Here is an 18,756-nt window from a genome sequence, read left to right on the forward strand (position 1 = left end):
CAATCGACTCCATACAAGTCAAGACACTCTCTAGTCCAGTGATGGTGCCTTTTGAGTTTCAAGATACTATCTAGTCCAGTGACGGTGCCTTTTGAGTTTCAAGGACCCCCAGTTTGACATGCAATAGGCCACGGACACACATTTGTATTAATTTGTTCTTTGGGACCCCAATCTATACACTGTCAAATGTTCAGTGTTAATTCAACAGCTTGTTTGGGCTGAGCTACATTAAGCACATGACTGGCTAATGTTCCCTTCAGAATATGGAGGCTGAGGTTAAGCTTATGTGTTTACGTGTGATAATGTATCAGGATAGTGCTAGTTCTCACAGTATAAAATAGAAGGCTTATGAGGCTCTCTCATCTGAGGTCAGATTTAGAGGCGTCTCTGACCATTGACTGGGGTTAAAGTTGGTGCAAGGGCCGCTGACTCCAGGTCAGTGTGAAGGGGCAACATGGCAAGCGGCATTAACCTCGGGCCAACCCGCAGGTCGCTGTGGGATCACAGGGTCAACCAATCAGCTTAGCCCTGAGGCAATTACATCATCAGCCCATGACAGTTTATAGGGGAGCTGTGGCAACAGCGTAGTTTGTAAAAGCCTCTGTAAGCATACATACATAGATTGCAGACACACACACACACACACACACACACACACACACACACACACACACCCGTGTGGGATGCTGAGTCCATGAGTCCTGGGGCATGTATGCTGCTTGCACGGTCCATAATCAGTCCCTGCGTGTGTGTGTGTGTGTGTGTGTGTGTGTGTGTGTGTGTGTGTGTGTGTGTGTGTGTGCGAGCGTGCACAGACAGAGCTATCGAGATTGCTCACACTGAGGCTTATGGTTTAAATGTCACCACAGAATGCAGGTGCTGTGTGACTCCATCATACTATGTGTGACGCCAACAGACTCTCCAGGTTGTTCCATCATACTATGTGTGACTCCATCAGACTCTCCAGGTTGTTCCATCATACTTGCACTCCATCGTATGAGGATCCTGGGCTGAAACTGAACTGTTGGCACGGGACACCATTGTACAACTAAGAATAAATCAGGCTTATGTTTATGCATGCGCTGCAGTCAGCACTGACCTGGAGTGACTCAGTGAGAGCTTGTAGATAGCTATTTTCACTATATATATAATGTTTTGTTTTTATATGATCGTTCACTAATAGTAACAGAAGTACTGTACCATACATTTCTCCTGTGACTATTATTTTACTGTGTACCATTTTATCTTATCCTTTCATTTATTTTAGATTTGTGCTACTTGATGCTCCTGCCTTCTCTCTAACCTGCTGCCCCTCAGGGAACAATAAAGGCCATCTTATCTTCTATAACTTTAAATAGGTCTTCTAATAAACCTGAAGCCTGGGGAGAGTGTACTGGGTTCAATCCAGACAACATTCCACGTGCGTGCGTGCGTGCGTGTGCGTGCGTGCGTGCACACGTGTTTGGTAGATGTGTTAGGCCATGCAACATGTGCTAGTCAGTAAAAACCTGCACCACATCAAACCACACTATTAGCACTGTGCGTGCGTGCGTGCGTGCGTGACATTTCACAAATCCCAGGGACTTGGGCTAATGATGTCCCTGGTCTGAGTGAAAACTAACCACAGGGAGGCTCTAAGGAGAAAGTGAGATAGATGAATGGGTGGGGGGGGGGGGGGGGGGGGGGGGTAATGGGCGGGGGTGGGGGGGTGGGGGGTAATGGGTGGGGGGGGGTAATGGGGCCCAAACCACAAGAAGTAGAGCATAGGAAGTGTACGGTTTCAAAATAAACTCCTTGGTTTTTTAATATGAATCCATTTGGACGGCTACCTGTGTATAGGACTAAACGGATTACCATTAGACCTTTTCAGAACTAATGTATTTTGTATGATCACATCAGCGACTTGTTTTACAAAATAAACAACTTGGGAAGAGTTTGTAAAACAACTTGAAAAGAGTTTGTAGAGACAATAAAACAGGACTAAATATGTCCATGGGAGAATAAAACAGGACTAAATATGTCCATGGGAGAATAAAACAGGACTAAATATGTCCATGAGACAATAAAACAGGACTAAATATGCCCATGAGAGAAGGTCTGACTTACCGAGTTGATGCACGCCAGCTCTTTGTTCAGCAGCCACGGTAGGGACAGCTTCCCGTCTCCCTTGTAACAGGACTGGATCCTCTCCTTGATCTTCTCCTTGATCCTCCTCAAGGTGAAGAGGCACAGGGCCGACTCTTTGGGCGGCTTCGAGCGGTTCTTCTGGCCCTGGGAGAACACGGTGAAGAGGATGTCTTCATTCTCGGAAATTCCCAGGGATTTGGCCAGCTGTTGGCCGGGTCGCGTCAGGTAGGCGTCCTGGACCAGCCGATACTCCACGCCGTCCTTAGTGCAGCCAATGGGGAACTCCACGTAGGAGTAGAACTTGGGGTCGTCCACGCACAGGCGGACAATCTTGGAGGTGAAGAACTGCTCTCCGCTGGCATCGGGGGATGTGAGTTGGGTGTCCAGCTGCATGGTCAGGTAGTAGACGAACTGCTCGCTGCTGAAGCTGTAGACATAGTAGATGTCAAATGCAGGGAACTTGGACAAGGTGTCTGAAGGGATCTTGAGCTGAGAGGAGACAAACTCGTCCTGGTAGACAAAGCTGAACATCTCGGCGTTCTCCTCGTTCTCCATCAGCTTGCGGCTGGAGAGGGTGGGGAAGTATTCTGACTTGCCGTCGATGGGGGTGCCGATGAAGAGCTTGCTGGTGGCGCCGTAGGGGGGGCTGATGATGACCCCGGACATGGTCCCCGACTCGGCCACGCTGGACAGGTAGTGCTCCTTGCGGTGGTGCGGCTCTCCCAGCTTGAAGAGGTCGTCCAGGCGGAGGAACTGGCAGATGCCCTGGGAGGTGCTGCCGCAGGCGATGAGGCGGTTCTGAGTGTAGTCGATGAGGAGGAGCTTGTTGACGTTGGGTGTTCGGGCCAGTTCATGCGGGCAGGACTGAACACTGGGCGGCGGGTAGCACTTCTCGTTGTCCTCCACAGGGCCAGTCAGGTGGCTCCGCAGCTTGGTCAGGTTGCTGGACAGCTTGAAAATCCAGTTGACGGAACCCACGTAGACCTCCCCGGTTTTGTTGTGGATGGCCAGGTGAGTCAGCCCCCAGTCCGTAGGGGCAAACCGTCTGAAGTCCTGGGTCTGACCTCCCGAGAGGTAGAAATCCGTGAGGAGCAGCAATCCCAAACTGAGGAGCAGGCACCCCGAGCCAGGGGAAGCCCCCGACCGAGCTAGGGGACACATATCTGGGGCTGGCTGGAGGCAAGGTTGCAGGGGGTGGGGGAGGTGGAGGAGAAGAGGCTCCGGCACCAAAGTCCCAAGTCAGCCTTGTCTTTCTTCTCTGCTATATTCCCGGGGAACAAGGTTGGATGGCGGGAGTGAGGGAGGGAGGGAAGGAAAGGCAAGCTGCTATTGATCCACTGTCCTTTTCTCTGCACTGCGAGCTGTCAACTACAGCATCATCTGTAGAGGCACAGGATGGGAGCCCTGCAAGGCAGAAAGAAATAAAAGGAAAGAAAACACATCATGAGTTACCAAAGAAACATTTCCTATTGATTATGCATCAGGCAGGCAGAGAGGCCTAAAAGGCTCTCAGACGCCAGAATTAGAAAAGGAGATGGAAAAAAAAGTTGAGTTGACATTCACCCCAGCAATAAATAACCCATTCTGACCTGAGATCAGATTCAAACGAGGTTTCCACTGGACACACACTGGTCTGATGAACCCATTCTGACCTGAGATCAGATTCTAAGAATGTCAGTCGTTCTTCGATTTTTCAAAAATAGCAGACCTACAAGCTCGTAGCGCGCCACTCGGTGGCGCGCTATGAGCTTGTAGATCTGCTATTTTTCAATAGCTAAAGCATAACATGATGCTAACACCAAAACGAGTTCCCGGTCAGAATGGGATAAATGATATCACGTCAAGTCTGAAGGGCAAATGTGTGTCGGCATTTAATTATGAAAGGGAAATAGCATGGGAGGCAGAGGCTGATTATGAGAGGCTCTGTACACATAATGTGAGTCATGCTGAAATGAGTTATAGACCCACAACACCGAACTCTTTAATATTTCATAACTTCCAGCATTACCACAAGGGCTTTGGAGAGCGGCTGCGTTTGAAGAAGTGCCAGTGGGCACGGTTATATTGACAGCCTGCAATTTATAGCCGGGACCGCTCCAAGTCCAAGGCTTTCCCGTCGCGGTTACAGCGGTATCAACAAACTTCCCAGTATCGCCTTATTCTAATTAGACCTGGCTTTTCTGCCAATAGGGTCCAGACATGGCTCTCGGTGGCTCACAGCTCAGCGGCTCTCCGATGGCCAGAACGGGCTGGTTACCCCTTCAGGGAGCTACAATCACAACAACAACTCAAGAGCTGCTGCTCCCCATCAGGATGCACAAAAGCACGGTGCGCCGAGAGGGAAGGGACAATTGTTGTCTGAGATGTTGCCGCTCAATCCCCTGGAGGGCATGTTGTTGTTGTTGGTCTTATCGTCGCTGTTCTGAAGTGCCCCTTTCTTTCTTTCTTGCAAAGCCCCCTCATCTATACCTTCCCCCACCCCTCCCATTACAGACCGACAACCACCACGCACTAATTGTCTGCATCCTCGTCCAACCTTAGCAGTCTCTAATTGCAGAGGCGAGGCTCCACCGTTCAGCCGGTCCCAGAATGGGAGGCGGATTTAGCTACACGTATAGCAACATAATATAACATAATGTGCCTGTTCATCTACAATCTTCTTCATAACGCACAGTCGTACACTTAATACACCCCCGAGTTGGTATCCCTCGACAACGTGGATGCAGGAGATTGGGGGGGGGGGGGGGGGGGGGGTATTGTAATTGAAAGGGAGAATGAAGCGTGGTGTGTGTGTGTGTGTGTGTGGTGCGTGCGTGCGTGCGGGGGAAGTTGGGGCTTTGCTGGGCGCGTGCCTCACCGCTTCTCGACAGTCCAATCATGTTAGGGCGATATCAGGACATTAGTTCTCCTGTAAATGCTGATTATGTCAAATGGTTCTCACAACTCTCCGCGGGCCCCCTGCCTGCATCCCTCCGTTTCACCTTGACTATCTCAGAGTGTCTGCACAAAGACTATAGTTTATGACTGAACCCATCATCCGAGGAGAGATGACAAAGACAGACCCAATGGAGAGACGAGGTGTGAGGGCTGTGTGTGTGTGTGTGTGTGTGTGTGTGTGTGTGTGTGTGTGTGTGTGTGTCAGATATCAAAGGGAGAACAGGGGGAAGGGGAGATGAGGTATGTGTCATTTATTTCCCTCCCGTCTTATCTCGGCCCTTCTTCCTCCACCTCTGCTGGTGAGTGATGGAGAGGCAGGCCTATCTGTCAATCAGTCCCCAAGGATACAGGCCAGGGAGTGTGGTCACTTTACCTGAGAATCCAGGCGAGTGAGTGTGTGTGTGTTGTGTGTGTGTGTGTGTGTGTGTGTGTGTGTGTCCTAGATATATCTGTATTCTGTATGGGTCCGACTGCTTTTGTGTTCATACAGCTATGCTTCAGGGTCGCACGTGCGTGCATGCAAGGCTTTTTAAAGAACAAACGTGGACAAAAAGAAAGAAATGTGTCGCCAATCATAGACACCACTTTAGCCGGATATAAAGACTGTCTGTATATCTTCTTGTTACTCAGTCATTCAAAGACAAAAAACGATATTATTTGGAGCAAGAAGCAGTGTGCAGGAGTGATCTTTAAATCCCATGACACCACATCCTTTTAACCAGACTATAGCACTTCCACAGTATGCCAACATAACCCAGGTTTGGCAAAGCCAGGCAGATCACAGTGAAGTGGTGTTGTCCATTTGCCAGAAATGAAAAATAGTGTCCACAGACTACACTGAAAAGTCTTTATTTATGCTTCTGCAGAATAAAGATACTCATATACTGCAGAAGCATGAATGTCAAAACAAAAATAAAGAACTGTGTAGCATTGCAGTGTGCATACTCTATACTCTATTCATTGTTTCTGTATTGAACCTACCCTATACAGTTTGGATGGCTTGTGCCTGTTTGACATCTATAAGCCATCACATGCCACTAGAATGCCAGGCGACGACATGAATGTGTCAACTTAAGATATGTAGAATGGAGAGAGGGGCTGGAAGGGGAGAAGACGGAGTGAGAGGAATGAGAGATTGAGTGAAAGAAAAGAGACAGGAGTCAGGACGGCTGACAATCACAGACAGGAGGAGAGAGAGGAGAGGAGAGGAGATGGGCAGAAGACCATTTTTGAGTCCGACCGGTGCCAGATTATTGGGTCCGATGTCGGAAAATCGGAACACACGGGGGCTCTATGAAAGAAAAAAGAGCGAAAGAAGAAGAACATCGGAAAGGGGAGAGGAGGTGAGTGGGCGGCAGGTCCTTACGGAGCAGAGCCGGAGACAGCGAGGCTCAGTATTAACTGCAGACTGAAGGACCTGAGCTGCAGTTATCAGATATAACCCCCCTTCCCTCTGCTCCTCTCGCCTGGCTCCCTGCTCCCCCCCCCCCCCCCTCTCCTCCTGAATGTGGATGGCAGCCTCTTCAACATAAGCAGCTGCAATAAAGTGACGAGCTTAGCCTATTAAAAATTTAAATAAATGAATCTCCTGCGCGACCAACGGCACTGTAGTCGTGCAGTGCAGGGAGAGCAAATGTCAATTTAAAGTGTTGCATCACTCAGGGAGGATGGCTGACTCATTTTCATTTTTCAAGAGAGGACGAGAGAATAAGAGAGTGTGAGGGTGTGTGTGTGTGTGTGTGTGTGTATGTGTTTGTGTGTAAGGGAACCACAGAGAGAGTGTATGGTCTTCTCTGTGGTGATTCCTCTTCATTTGGTGCCGTGCAAGGCTTGACGTAACGGACTGTGAACCGCACGACAAATTCCATGCGTGGCTCTAGTCTCCAGCTGCTTGTTATCTGCCCTGGTAATGAGACGACGGCAACACCACGCATGCATACAACACTGTGTCCACAATGCGCACGACCGAAAAGACACGGCGACATCACCTAAACCCACTATACCGCCACATACGAGATGATATGAGAAAGCAGCCAAAACTGACTCCCGAGTGGCTAATTCCTCTCGTAAGTGGACGCCATGCACGCCGCCACCAGCGGGGTCCTATATAGGAAGAAAGGCGGTATAGAAGGAAGGGGGAGGGGTTGATTGACAGAAGAGGATATTATCAATCGCTCAGCTTCTTCTTACAGGTTCCACCCCACACCCCACCCCACTGTGCCTCCTCAGCTTCAATTTCCTCCCGAGCTGAAATGCAGCAGTAAGGAGAGGCGCTAGAACAAGGTTACAGGCCATATCTGGCACCATCAACAAAAAACATTTTTTCTTCTCCCAGTCTGTCATGTGTTTGTGGCTTTGGGGGATGGCCAGCAGTGACAACGGGGTGGGGTGAATGTGTGAGGGGGGGTGGGAACTGGGAACTAGGCATGACTCAACTATGGAGGTTTGGAAGAAGGGCAGTCCTCCAACGACAAATTGTTTAAGAAAAGGTTTGAGATATTCAGTTTTCACAGTCACGGGGGTGTGTGTCTGATTGCTACAAAGTCGTTAGTAACTCTAACAATGGATCCAAACCTCTCCAGGGTTAGATTCGTCTGGCTGGGTCTATACGGTGAGTTACCTCACCTGTGCCTCTGAGAGAACGAAATAGAAAGACAGACAGAAATTCCTGTAGATGCAGAATCTCTCTCGCCCCCTCTCTCTCCTCCAAAGCAGCTAAACCTGTCCATTCTGATAATGGCTGTGGTTCAGCTGTGGTGCAGTGCTGATTTATTGCAGGTGGCATATCAATTATAGCACTCGCTGCTGCTGGAGGGGGGGAGGGAGGGAGGGAGGGGGGGGGAAGAGAGAGAGAGAGAGAGAGAGAGAGAGAGAGAGAGAGAGAGAGAGAGAGAGAGAGAGAGAGAGAGAGAGAGAGAGAGAGAGAGAAAAGGAAAAGCAAGGGAAATAAGAGGAATGGCGCTCAGGCAATACTGCACTGCTTCACAACATGTGGGTCACATCTGGGACTGGAGTGTGTGTGCATGTGTAGTGAACGTGTGCGCATGTGAGCGAGCGAGCGTGTGTGTGTGTGTGTGTGTGTGTGTGTGTGTGTGTGTGTGTGTGTGTGCAAAGAAGACTGTGAAGGAAGAGTCTTCAAGACCCACACACACCATTTTAACCAATACTATACCATGAGGTGCCATAATGAATGTTAAAAGGTGGTTAAGGAAATGCACACTGTGCTCACAATCAAAGGACACACACACACACACACACACACAATGAGGATGCACATCAAGCCCGGCATTCACACAGGCACACACACACACACACACACACCACTGAATGGGTCTCTATCCTAATCTCCCCTCGACCCATCCAATTTTCAAGTCCCACCCACTCCACAGATTTACCCAGGGGCCATCATGGTGTAAGTGGGTAGGTGGGGGATGGAAAATGAAAATGGGGCGGAGGGGGGGAGGGGGCTAGGGTGGCAGAGATTGGGAGAGAGGAGGTAAGCTATAGTAGGGGTAGGGGGGGACCCAAAGCCTTAATCCCCTCCCTGGGTCTGTCTAATCTCTACCATCACCACCACTACCTCCACCACAGCTATCTGCATATGGACAGAAGGGATTACCCTCCCCCGACACACTGATGGACCACTGGAGATGGATTGATTTGATAGAAGTCCCTTGATATACGTTAAAACAAATAAAAATGGCTACGACAAAGCACAGACACAACACAAGACATTATTCATTATATCACGCAGCAAAGGCAGTTGGTTGCAAGTTTTTAAGTTGTATTCCTGCTCTAAAACAGACACGCTTAACAACTTAAGTCCTATTTTATAGTACGAAAAAAGGCTAAAATAGCCAATCCAAAATGTGTCACAATGTGACGTGTTATGACTGAGCTTTGACTCTCGCTATTTTTGGACGATTTGGGAATTTTTTGAAAATGTTAACCTACAAAGGCATGTCTAAAATAAGCTTGTGGGGTTGGAAGTGGTTAAGGTCTAATGGGTCAAATTACACACACGCGCGCACGTGCACACACACACTCACACACACACACTCACACACAGGCTGGTTGTTGGGTAGACCGGTCATGTGTGAAACAGACTATCATCCAGTGACAGAACTATAGGATCTGGGCCCCCACACTAGTCCAAATCCACACAAATGCTATATATAGGCCCCTGAGCACGCTGCAAACATCTCACACATTCCAGAACCGCAATGAGGCGTTATAGGGGAGTCGGTTCATGCACTGGGCTTTGTTAAGACAGAAATAGACAATGTCAAGACATCATGCTGAGGTCCACACGTCCACAATGACTACCATTATACTTATAATTACTTATAATTGGTCTGCCATGCACGGGCATGGTGTCAAAACCAACGCGGTGCTGAGAGAAGTGACAACGTCAACTCTATATGACTGACTGCATTACCTTTTTGGTGCCAAAATCAACACTCAACAGTGCCTAGTATATCTTATGCAAGACATCCCGTAAAGCCAAGAGAAAGAGGAGGAGAGCACATTTGGAACGATGGGACAATAACGTACAGTACCATTATATATTGCAGCATATTGTATCATTTCCTTCCTGCCTGGGCCAATAAAACGAGTTGACTGGCACACCTTGGGACATATAAAAATCCCTTCTGAACCCTGTTTCGATGCCAAGGTAAATCAGTTTAGTAGAGGACAAGCACCAGTGCTCCTTCTCCCCCCCCTCTCCCCCCCCCCCTGTGGCAGGTGGCCTGCCAAAACAAACGCGGTGCCAGGGCAGAACACTACCCTCCATGTGTATCCGTGCGCTTAACCCATTCTGACCTGAGATCAGATTCTAAAAATGTCTTCTACATCCTGAGAGTTTTCCATTCTGACCTGAGATCAGATTCTAAAAATGTCTTTCTACATCATGACAGTTTTCTGAAAAAGCTATGTTTCTATGTCAGTCGTTCTTAGATTTTTCAAAAATAGCAGACCTACAAGCTCGTAGCGCGCCACTCGGTGGCACGCTACGAGCTTGTAGATCTGCTATTTTTCAATAGCTAAAGCATAACGTGATGCCAACATCAAAAGGGGTTCCCGCCCAAAATGGGTTAACCACGCATGTGTGCGCGGCGTGCGCGAGCACGCATGTGTGCACGTGTTTTAAGCAGTCAGGCAATGGAGCGGATTGAAATGCCAGTTTTAACAGCGCCTTGCAGGGTTGATATAGCCAGGGCGCCAGAGCAGCTACGGTGTGCTAAAAGTTGATAGCGTTGGCCAGTGGCTGCCCTTGGCATGAAGGAGTTGACATAATGCTACATGTTAATGAAAACACAGCCTTAAGCGAGTGTGCCCCCAATATGGTCGCTGGTGGCGGCTCGAAACCTTATCTCCATATAGAAACGTTTTATGTTTTTACGTACGGAAAATTGCTTTGTGCCAATCTACAAGCTCGCAAAAGCGGGACAGACACACACACAGACACACAGACAGACATGATCTGCTAGGTCTCATAGTAAGTGCTCACTGCGTTCGCAATCACTGCGTTCGCAATAACTACTTTTGAACACAGGTTCTTTTCCATTTCCAAAACTAACAGTTTTGGACATACAAGGTTTCTGCCCCACAGCAACGACATGTTTCCGCTAACAGTCCTGGTACACACAGACTGCACAGCTCTGTTCCAAGACTAAATTGATTTTTGAGGATTGTAAAAATGGGTGTCGTGAGCCCTACGGCTAATAAAAGCACATACTGTACAGTGTACACACAATTATGAAACAAACATGAGCCTTCAACCATAAACATCATGAAAAAGCATGCGAGATTTAACACACACACAAACACAAACACACACACACACACAGTCTCCTCCCTGCCTCCTAATCCGTACCAATGTGACATTTGACCAATTAATTGCTTCATTGATGATGCATTGATTGATAGCCTGGTTTCAATGAGGGGGCCTGTTCAAGGACAGGCCTGGAAACAACACACTGCTGATCTATTTGCACATTCCAAGAGTGGAACGTCAATAAAGGCATGAGGAGAACTGCTTCTTCCACAGCCAATGTGCTGTGAGGATGTGCTGTGTGTGCGTGTGCGCGTGCTCACGCATGTGTGCACAGCGTGCGCGCGTGCTGCTCACGCATGTGTACGCGTTACAGTTGCCACTCTAGGACAGTAGACAGTGGCTATACTGTACATAAAACTCTGTTACAACAAGCACATGCATACACACACATTATTGTGCTTTCAGACGTAAACTGAATTATATGCTGATGGGCAAGACTTCAGGCCCATGGCAATATATAAAAGTGCGTGTGTGACTGTGTGTGTGTGCGTGTGTGTGTGTGCACAATCCAAATCATGTGCATGGGTGTGTTCTAAAAGGCAAGAGGACACAGTTGTCCCTGGCTTTTGACTGCATTCCTAGAGTCTGGAACAAAGGCAAGGGGGTGGTCAGTTATTGTGTGTGCGTGTGCGCGGTGTGTGTGTGTGTGTGTGTGTGTGTGTGTGTGTGTGTGTGTGTGTGTGTGTGTGTGTGTGTGTGTGTGTGTGTGTGTGCGCGCGCATGCGTGTGTGCCAGGTGGTACGTATTACAGCATGAGACGATCCCATTCCCCCCACAGTGTGAACTACCAGCTCTCAGGATCCAACCTGCTGCAATCTCTGTACTAAGTCTTGTACTAACAATTTGCTTGTGAACTTCACTGCAGTCCTAGAAAGCATCACCTCATCAAACGAACACATGGCTTGAGGGCTGAGCCTGGGGAAATGGCCTGTGTGTGTGTGTGTGTGTGTGTGTGTGTGTGTGTGTGTGTGTGCTGTGCAACACAACCTCATCCTTAAAGTAATTAATTATCCCCCCTCTCTCTCTCATCTCTCCCTCTACAAAGAGAACATTGTTTGTCAAGAGTTACCTTTCAATACCTCCCATTACCTAGTCTGCACTTCACTATCCTTTGTTTCAAATGCATGACCGGATGCGACAAGTAAACCAGTAGCATTAGTGGTGTTGGGCGTCAACCCGGAACGCTAAAGAATAGAGCCATCCCTATAAGCTCTAATTTAGCAACCGTTGCTATCTGCAGAGATTTGGAAGAGATTTTCGACCTCTGGCTCCAAAAATGATCTAATATTTTAGTTTGCAAATCCTTTATATCCCAATGCAAAACCAATGTATGTGTGTGTAGTCTAAACCAGGGCTGTTTGTCTAACGTAGGGGGGTGGAGTGGTTGTGAGTGGAATCAGTGGATCTTAGCGAAAGGGCTATTGTGCTCAGGAAAAAAATTATGTTCAACAACTTACAACATGGTGTCCCGAATTTGGGCAAATTAATGTATAGCCAAAATGTATATGAGCTTGCAGATCTACTATTTCTTGAATAGACCTCAAGTGGTTTAATGCGCAATGCCATGCATTGCATATTGATCTAGTGAACCGAGCCCCAGCGTTTTAAGTCCAACGCTCTGACCAGTGTGGGATCATTGGCTCTTGAACGCAGCCCAAATGTTATTAACACGCCTGAGAACAGTTCTGTGGCCACAGAGCAGTAAATGAATCCCCATGGTGCAAAAACTCAGCCATATATTAAGTTATTAACATCGTGTTGTGGTTGGAGCGCCGATATTTCTCAGGCGTCCCACACAGAGTGATTAGCTCTAGCTGCATGGTGGATGTAACCCTGACATGCTGGACTATTTATGAACACCATGCACACACACACACAGGCCCAGTACTAGAGACTGAGTGCCTCAGGGCCGTCTCCTAGGCATTCTGCTCCTGTCATTCGGAGTCCTAATGACAGTACACAGGCGTGTGCACACGGACACTAATTCTGTCTCTCTCTCTTTCTCCCTCTCTCTGTCCTGACTATCTGTTGGCCTCTAGTCTTTATGTCAATGGTGATTTGTACCAGCCTGATTCTTTCCACCTCCTGATCCTTTCCTCTACCTCTCTCGACGTCTCCCTCAGCGTTTCTCCTCTTCACCTCTACAATCTGGTGTTCACAGTGCTGTCATGAGAAGCCAAATGAATGGGGCACGGTGGTCACTGTGTGTCGACCACTGCCTCAGAAGGTCCCTGGTTTGATTCCAGCGGGAGACTTGTGTTGCATATCCCTTTTCTCCCCCTCTGCCCTCCGTTTCCTGTGTCTCTAATACCATATCATCGGCCGTCTGCCAAAAATATTGAACCGACAACATGGAAGCCAAACTAAGGTGCAGCTAGGAGTGGAAGCGGGCACACCACCTACGTGGACAACCGGTGGCCCAACACTGCAGAGTTCAGCTCACGACCCTGATGCTAGACAGGAGGGTGTGGAGGACAGCGATTAAGAGTCCCGAGTTGGTGTCGGCTAGCTAGTCCACACACGGGCATTGCAAGGATTCAAAAATCCTAGATTCGAAAATCATGACGACATTCATAGATAAAATTCTAGGGCATTAATTTACCACACACACAGGTCAATTATGGAGATACAAAGTTTTTGAGACCATTTCTTAACCCATTAATGCCAGGAAAGTATCTTTGTCATTTTGGATTTTAGCATTGGCTATTCAAAAATAGCAGATAGACAAGCTTGTGCGTCTTCGATTTTATTTTTTTACATTTTAGAAACATCTTGAAGATGCATTGGCAGAATGGGCTTCAGGTCTTAATAGGTCAGTAAAAGTAAAACGCATTACAATTCTTATGAATTATAATTCACAGCAAACAGCGAGAACAACATGAAAACATTCCAAAACAGCTGCTCAGAAGTCCATCTCCTTATTCTCATGGTGTCGTCTGAGGTGAACACCTTTGTGAAAAACAAAGGCCTGCACCACAGCTGCCGAGGTACTGCTGAGAAATATTGTGGAACCAGCCGTCACATAAAATCTACCCATGGTTCAAAGACTGCACAAACACACACAAACCTAAACACATACCCACACATGGAGCCAGGCACCGTCAGATTAGTGGTTTAGTCTTAATCTCTTGACTGTGCTCGGGTGGCTGGGCCTTTCTTTGCTTGACAAATCTGCTGTGTGTGTGTGTGTGTGTGTGTGTGTGTGTGTGTGTGTGTGTGTGTGTGTGTGTGTGTGTAGGTGGGAGAGGTAGGTAATATGTAGGTCAAGGCCATACCATATCCTTATAGGAGCTGCAGTGCACACTATTACAGTGCTGTTACATTCTGAAACGCTGTAGCCAAGTAACAGTACTGTGTGAGACTGTCACGCTACTGCTGAAACATGCGGTTTTCATTGATAAAGTCGGTACAGTAGAGAATGACAGTGAAGATAAGGTGACAGCTGTTGATGTGCTGGATTTGAACTCAGAACAGATGTACGAGTCTCGCACCGTCCTCAGCACCTTGTCCCACAGTGCGGCAAAAAATTTGGATCATCCATGCAAAAAAAACAAAACAAAAAAGACAATACAGTATGTTGGAAAATGACAAACATGCTGATTGAGACATTTGTCAACGGAGCAAACGGCCATCTGCACAGATATGTGTCAGCCCACTGGCCTCTGAATTTGTGCAAGTGATGGACTATGCTCTGCTAATCATCACGGCAGCATGTAGCCACATGTCGTCCCATGAGATCAATCAACACACTGGAGCAACACCCATCGCAATTGAGGCAAGACCAGAATAAACATTGCGGTTTTTTGCGCTCTTATTATTCACACCCCTAATCATGTTACTATTTTTGGCTGTCCATACCGGCTGCACAGGTGGTGATGAATTCAGTGAGACGGTTCAAACCAGTGGTCCGGATGTTGCAAGTTAAAACTGTGAAGGTAGAAGGTAAATAAATACAGTAAATATCCACTTATAAATGTTGTCTTTGTTTAAAAATATGTTTTTGTATTCTCTGGAAAATGACATTACACTACAGCAATACTAGCCAACAATTCCAAATGCAAAGATTGATTTTAGGGTTATTATTCTCTATGCCCGTCCCTGGTTTAGGCAAGTTTCTGTGGTCCGACTCTGAGAGGACAAAGTCAGAACATTCCTTCACACACAGCCCTGCTAATTCTCCCTGCTGAGTTAGTTCACCATGATGGAATGCGGCCTGCTCGGACCAAAACAACCCCATTACTAAATATCCCTGTCCTCATCTCTCCGTCTCTCTCCCTCCTCTTCCCACCGCTCTTTCTCCGTTTATGAGCTCCATTGACCCCTGACACCCAGGGTGTTTGATCGGCACACGATCTGGCCACTGCGCCGTTCTGAAAACCTCGGCGGAGTGCAGACTCTAATAAAAAGCCGCCACGGTCCATCATAAATCCCCTTCTACGATGCCGGTGACGGTGATGCGGAGGTACAGGAGAGCTGCTTCAAGGGGAAAGGCATTAAAGGGAATCACTAGTGCCTTTTAATGCTGCCGTAAATGTTTCCCCCTCCGTTTTGGACTTGATGTATCCAAAGTGGATGTATCTGTACAGTGTCCTCGGAGGAGAGTGCCACGTTCGCAGCCAAAAACAATAATCATTACAGCCGTCGATGGAGAGGTCATATTAATGGCTGGCTTGCCTTAGGATTGTATCAGTATTTGAACACAATGCCTTTTCGGCAATGAGCGCACGCCAGGACGACGACCAGCTAATGGGGAAATATTTCAAAAGACTGGTATCGCTTCCAAACATCGCCATTTGTCTGAAGCCAGTTTTCGGGCACAAAAGGGCCACAGGAAAAAGTGAAAGAGGGGTCAAAAGTAGAGTCTGCTCGGAGCAAATTCCTTTTATATCTGGCGAATCAAGGGGATGTGCCATGAGTGGTGGGACTTTAGGAGATGTTTTCTCTATTGGGATTGCTGAATAAAGCATGATGTAGGAACTAGTCCAAGTCATTTAAGTCTTAAGACATCTCCAAAGTCTGACTTGACTCATATCTGCTCATTTCACCTTACCACTACTCTTAAGGATAACGCAGCATCATCTATTAGTCCATTTGTTCAGTACACGTGTTCATTCAACTGACCAGCTACTTCTCTTTACATGACCTCACCCAACAGATCTCTTTGCTCTGATAGTAAATGCAAATGGACATTCTGCAGCACACACAAACACACACACACACACACACACAGTTCACTATTGATTTGGACAGCCAGTGTCCCTATCTATCTTTGTCCATTAGGACGAAATTGGTGTTTCCGGATGTGTGCCGTTATGGAGAATCCGTAAACATATCAGTAGCCATGAGTGCATGGCTTTAGCCTGTTCTCTAAAGGCTTTTAGATAGCCGTGTGGCTTGTGTCACAGGGCATTTGTGCAATTAGTGCCTGCAAATTGTTGCTAGCATGTCAAACTCAGGGTTAATAATATGCCAAAGTATACGGGATTCAGCTTTCAAAACATGTATGGCATTTTCTATATAACACCAACCTGCCCAAGGGACTGAAGATGAAAATTAGCCTTTTGTCTAAATCTGACACATCACATAATAGCAAATACATTAACATGTAAATGTGTGTCTGCCTGTGCTTGCAGCTTTGTAAACAACTACGTATGTAGAATTCCATTACTACTTGAGCCTGTACTTTTAGACAAGGAAAACCACAAAAAGAGACATTCCCTAAACAATGAGCCACCACTTTACCACTCAATACACTGTCCCGAATTCATCTGCATTTAGTGGAACTGGAACACACACACACACACACACACACACACACACACACACACACACACACACACACACACACACACACACACACACACACACACACACACACACACACACACACACACACACACACACACACACACACACACACACACACACACACACACACTTGGTCGGCCAGGGCTACGCCAATTAATTGAATGTAAATAGAACCATTATAACTGACTCTTTTTAAGCCAACCTTCAATTATCTTCAGTCACACCATGCTGAAGCTAAAACAAAAGAAAATAGCCTATCTCTAAACCTTGTTTTAAAGCCAGTGAATATTCAAACATCGTGTGTGTGCGTGTGCGTGTGTGTGTGTGTGTGTGTGTTAAATGGGAAGAGAATAGGGGCCTATGAGCTCAGACGGTTTCCTGGTTTCTTCCCCCAGTTCGTCAGCACATATTCCCAGTCAGGCGCGTCACACTGCACAGCACGCCTCAGTGCTCAGCCATAGAGAGAGAGAGAGAGAAATCATAGACCGACCAATCAAAGATTAGAGAGAAAAAACTCACACATATGGCAAACAGAGGGTGTGTAAGAAAGAGGGAGTCGCCTATAGGAGGAGGAGAGGGGAGGCAGATGCCTCCAAGTGCGATGGGAGCACTAAACGATGATGAGAACAGGCTCTGGAAGAGGGTTAGAATCAAAGACTTTGGACGATGGGAAGGGGAGTTAAACCATCAGGCATGCGGGAGATGAGAGGAGAGCGGCTGGGGAGAGAAAGGTGGTGTTGAAAAGAGGGAGAGAATGGGGAGAAGAGGGAGAGAGAGGGGAGGTGACGATACCTTTCTCAGATAGCCAGTGAGCTGGTTACAGGTAGAGAATATAGTCAGAGAGATAAGAGGAGAGCAGCCGGCGCATGTCTAGCTAACAGGGTTGCCCAACTAACTGTCACACAACTGCATCCAACGAGGCTTCAACTTACACAACACAGGGATACCTTTTACATTCACTCCAACTTCCACACGGACAGCCAAATTCACACAAGCAATGAGCAGCAAGTTGTTTAAGTTAACAGTACAGAAAAAATGTTTTCACACGGTTTCATAATTACAATCCAATAGCTTCTTGTGAGACGTTTCAATGTGCAGAACGTTATTTAGACAGCACGTTGTTTAGACAGATTTTTAGAGTGATCATTGTTTACCTGGTATGTCTTGAGCCACTACATGGTTCTGTCTGCATTTCATTTGTGATTAATTACCTTGTTTATTTTGAGACCCTCTGGATAAAAGTGTCTGCTAAATGACTAAATTGCAATAATAAATATTATTTCTCTGTGACTAACTCATTTTGGGTGGGAACCCATTTTGGGGTTAGCATTACGTTGTGCTTTAGCTATTGAAAAATAGCAGATCTACGAGCTCATAGCGCGCCACCGAGTGGCGCGCTACGAGCTTGTAGGTCTGCTATTTTTGAAAACTGTCAGGATTTAGAAGACATTTTTAGAATCTGATCTCAGGTCAAAATGCGTTAAAGAACCACCATTCTTCTGTGCATTAGAATCTGATCTCAGGTCAGAATGGGTTAATACACAGCATTATAGTCCGTAGTCTCCCATCGACTGTGACTATTTCAGTGCCTCCCAGCCGTTCGCAGAGCAGAGGTGCCTGATGGGTGTTCTTGGCCGCACCCCAAGAGGAAGGGCAGGCCGACCAGTTGGTCCAGTAGGATGAGTAACAGCAGCCATTGTGCGTCTGGCAGAGAGAGGGCACATAATAACCCATTCTGACCTGAGATCAGATTCATACGAGGTTTCCACTGGACACACACTGGTCTGATTAACCCATTCTGACCTGAGATCAGATTCAAAAAAATGTCAGTCGTTCTTTGATTTTTCAAAAATAGCAGACCTACAAGCTCGTAGCGCGCCACTCGGTGGCGCGCTATGAGCTTGTAGATCTGCTATTTTTCAATAGCTAAAGCATAACATAGTGCTAACACCAAAATGGGTTCCCGGCCAGAATGGGATAAAAGGGAGGGTGATGGCGGGGAGAGAAAAGGGAGAAAAGGAAGGAAGACAAAAAGAAAAACTCAC

At 47.2% G+C, this 18,756-nt stretch overlaps 1 protein-coding gene across 4 annotated transcripts in view; it reads right to left on the reverse strand.

The window, feature by feature from the left end:
- Window positions 1-18,756, reverse strand: part of plxna1b (plexin A1b) — a 228,104-nt gene that overhangs the window by 184,801 nt on the left and 24,547 nt on the right. For 3 of the 4 annotated variants that reach the window (XR_013965144.1, XM_080780037.1, XM_080780035.1), the window contains exon 2: window positions 2,107-3,531. Coding sequence is in view for 3 of the 4 variants with exons in the window: in XM_080780037.1 (XP_080636163.1) it covers window positions 2,107-3,288 (1,182 nt within the window). In the remaining variant the exon portion in view is untranslated. Of the gene's footprint in view, window positions 1-2,106; window positions 3,532-17,922; window positions 17,986-18,756 lie in introns of those variants that run through there. The other variant, XM_080780036.1, reaches the window with a different exon arrangement.

The sequence above is a fragment of the Protomyctophum bolini genome, assembly GCF_963924005.1.
Source record: "Protomyctophum bolini genome assembly, chromosome: 2".
NCBI classification, from domain to species: domain Eukaryota; kingdom Metazoa; phylum Chordata; class Actinopteri; order Myctophiformes; family Myctophidae; genus Protomyctophum; species Protomyctophum bolini.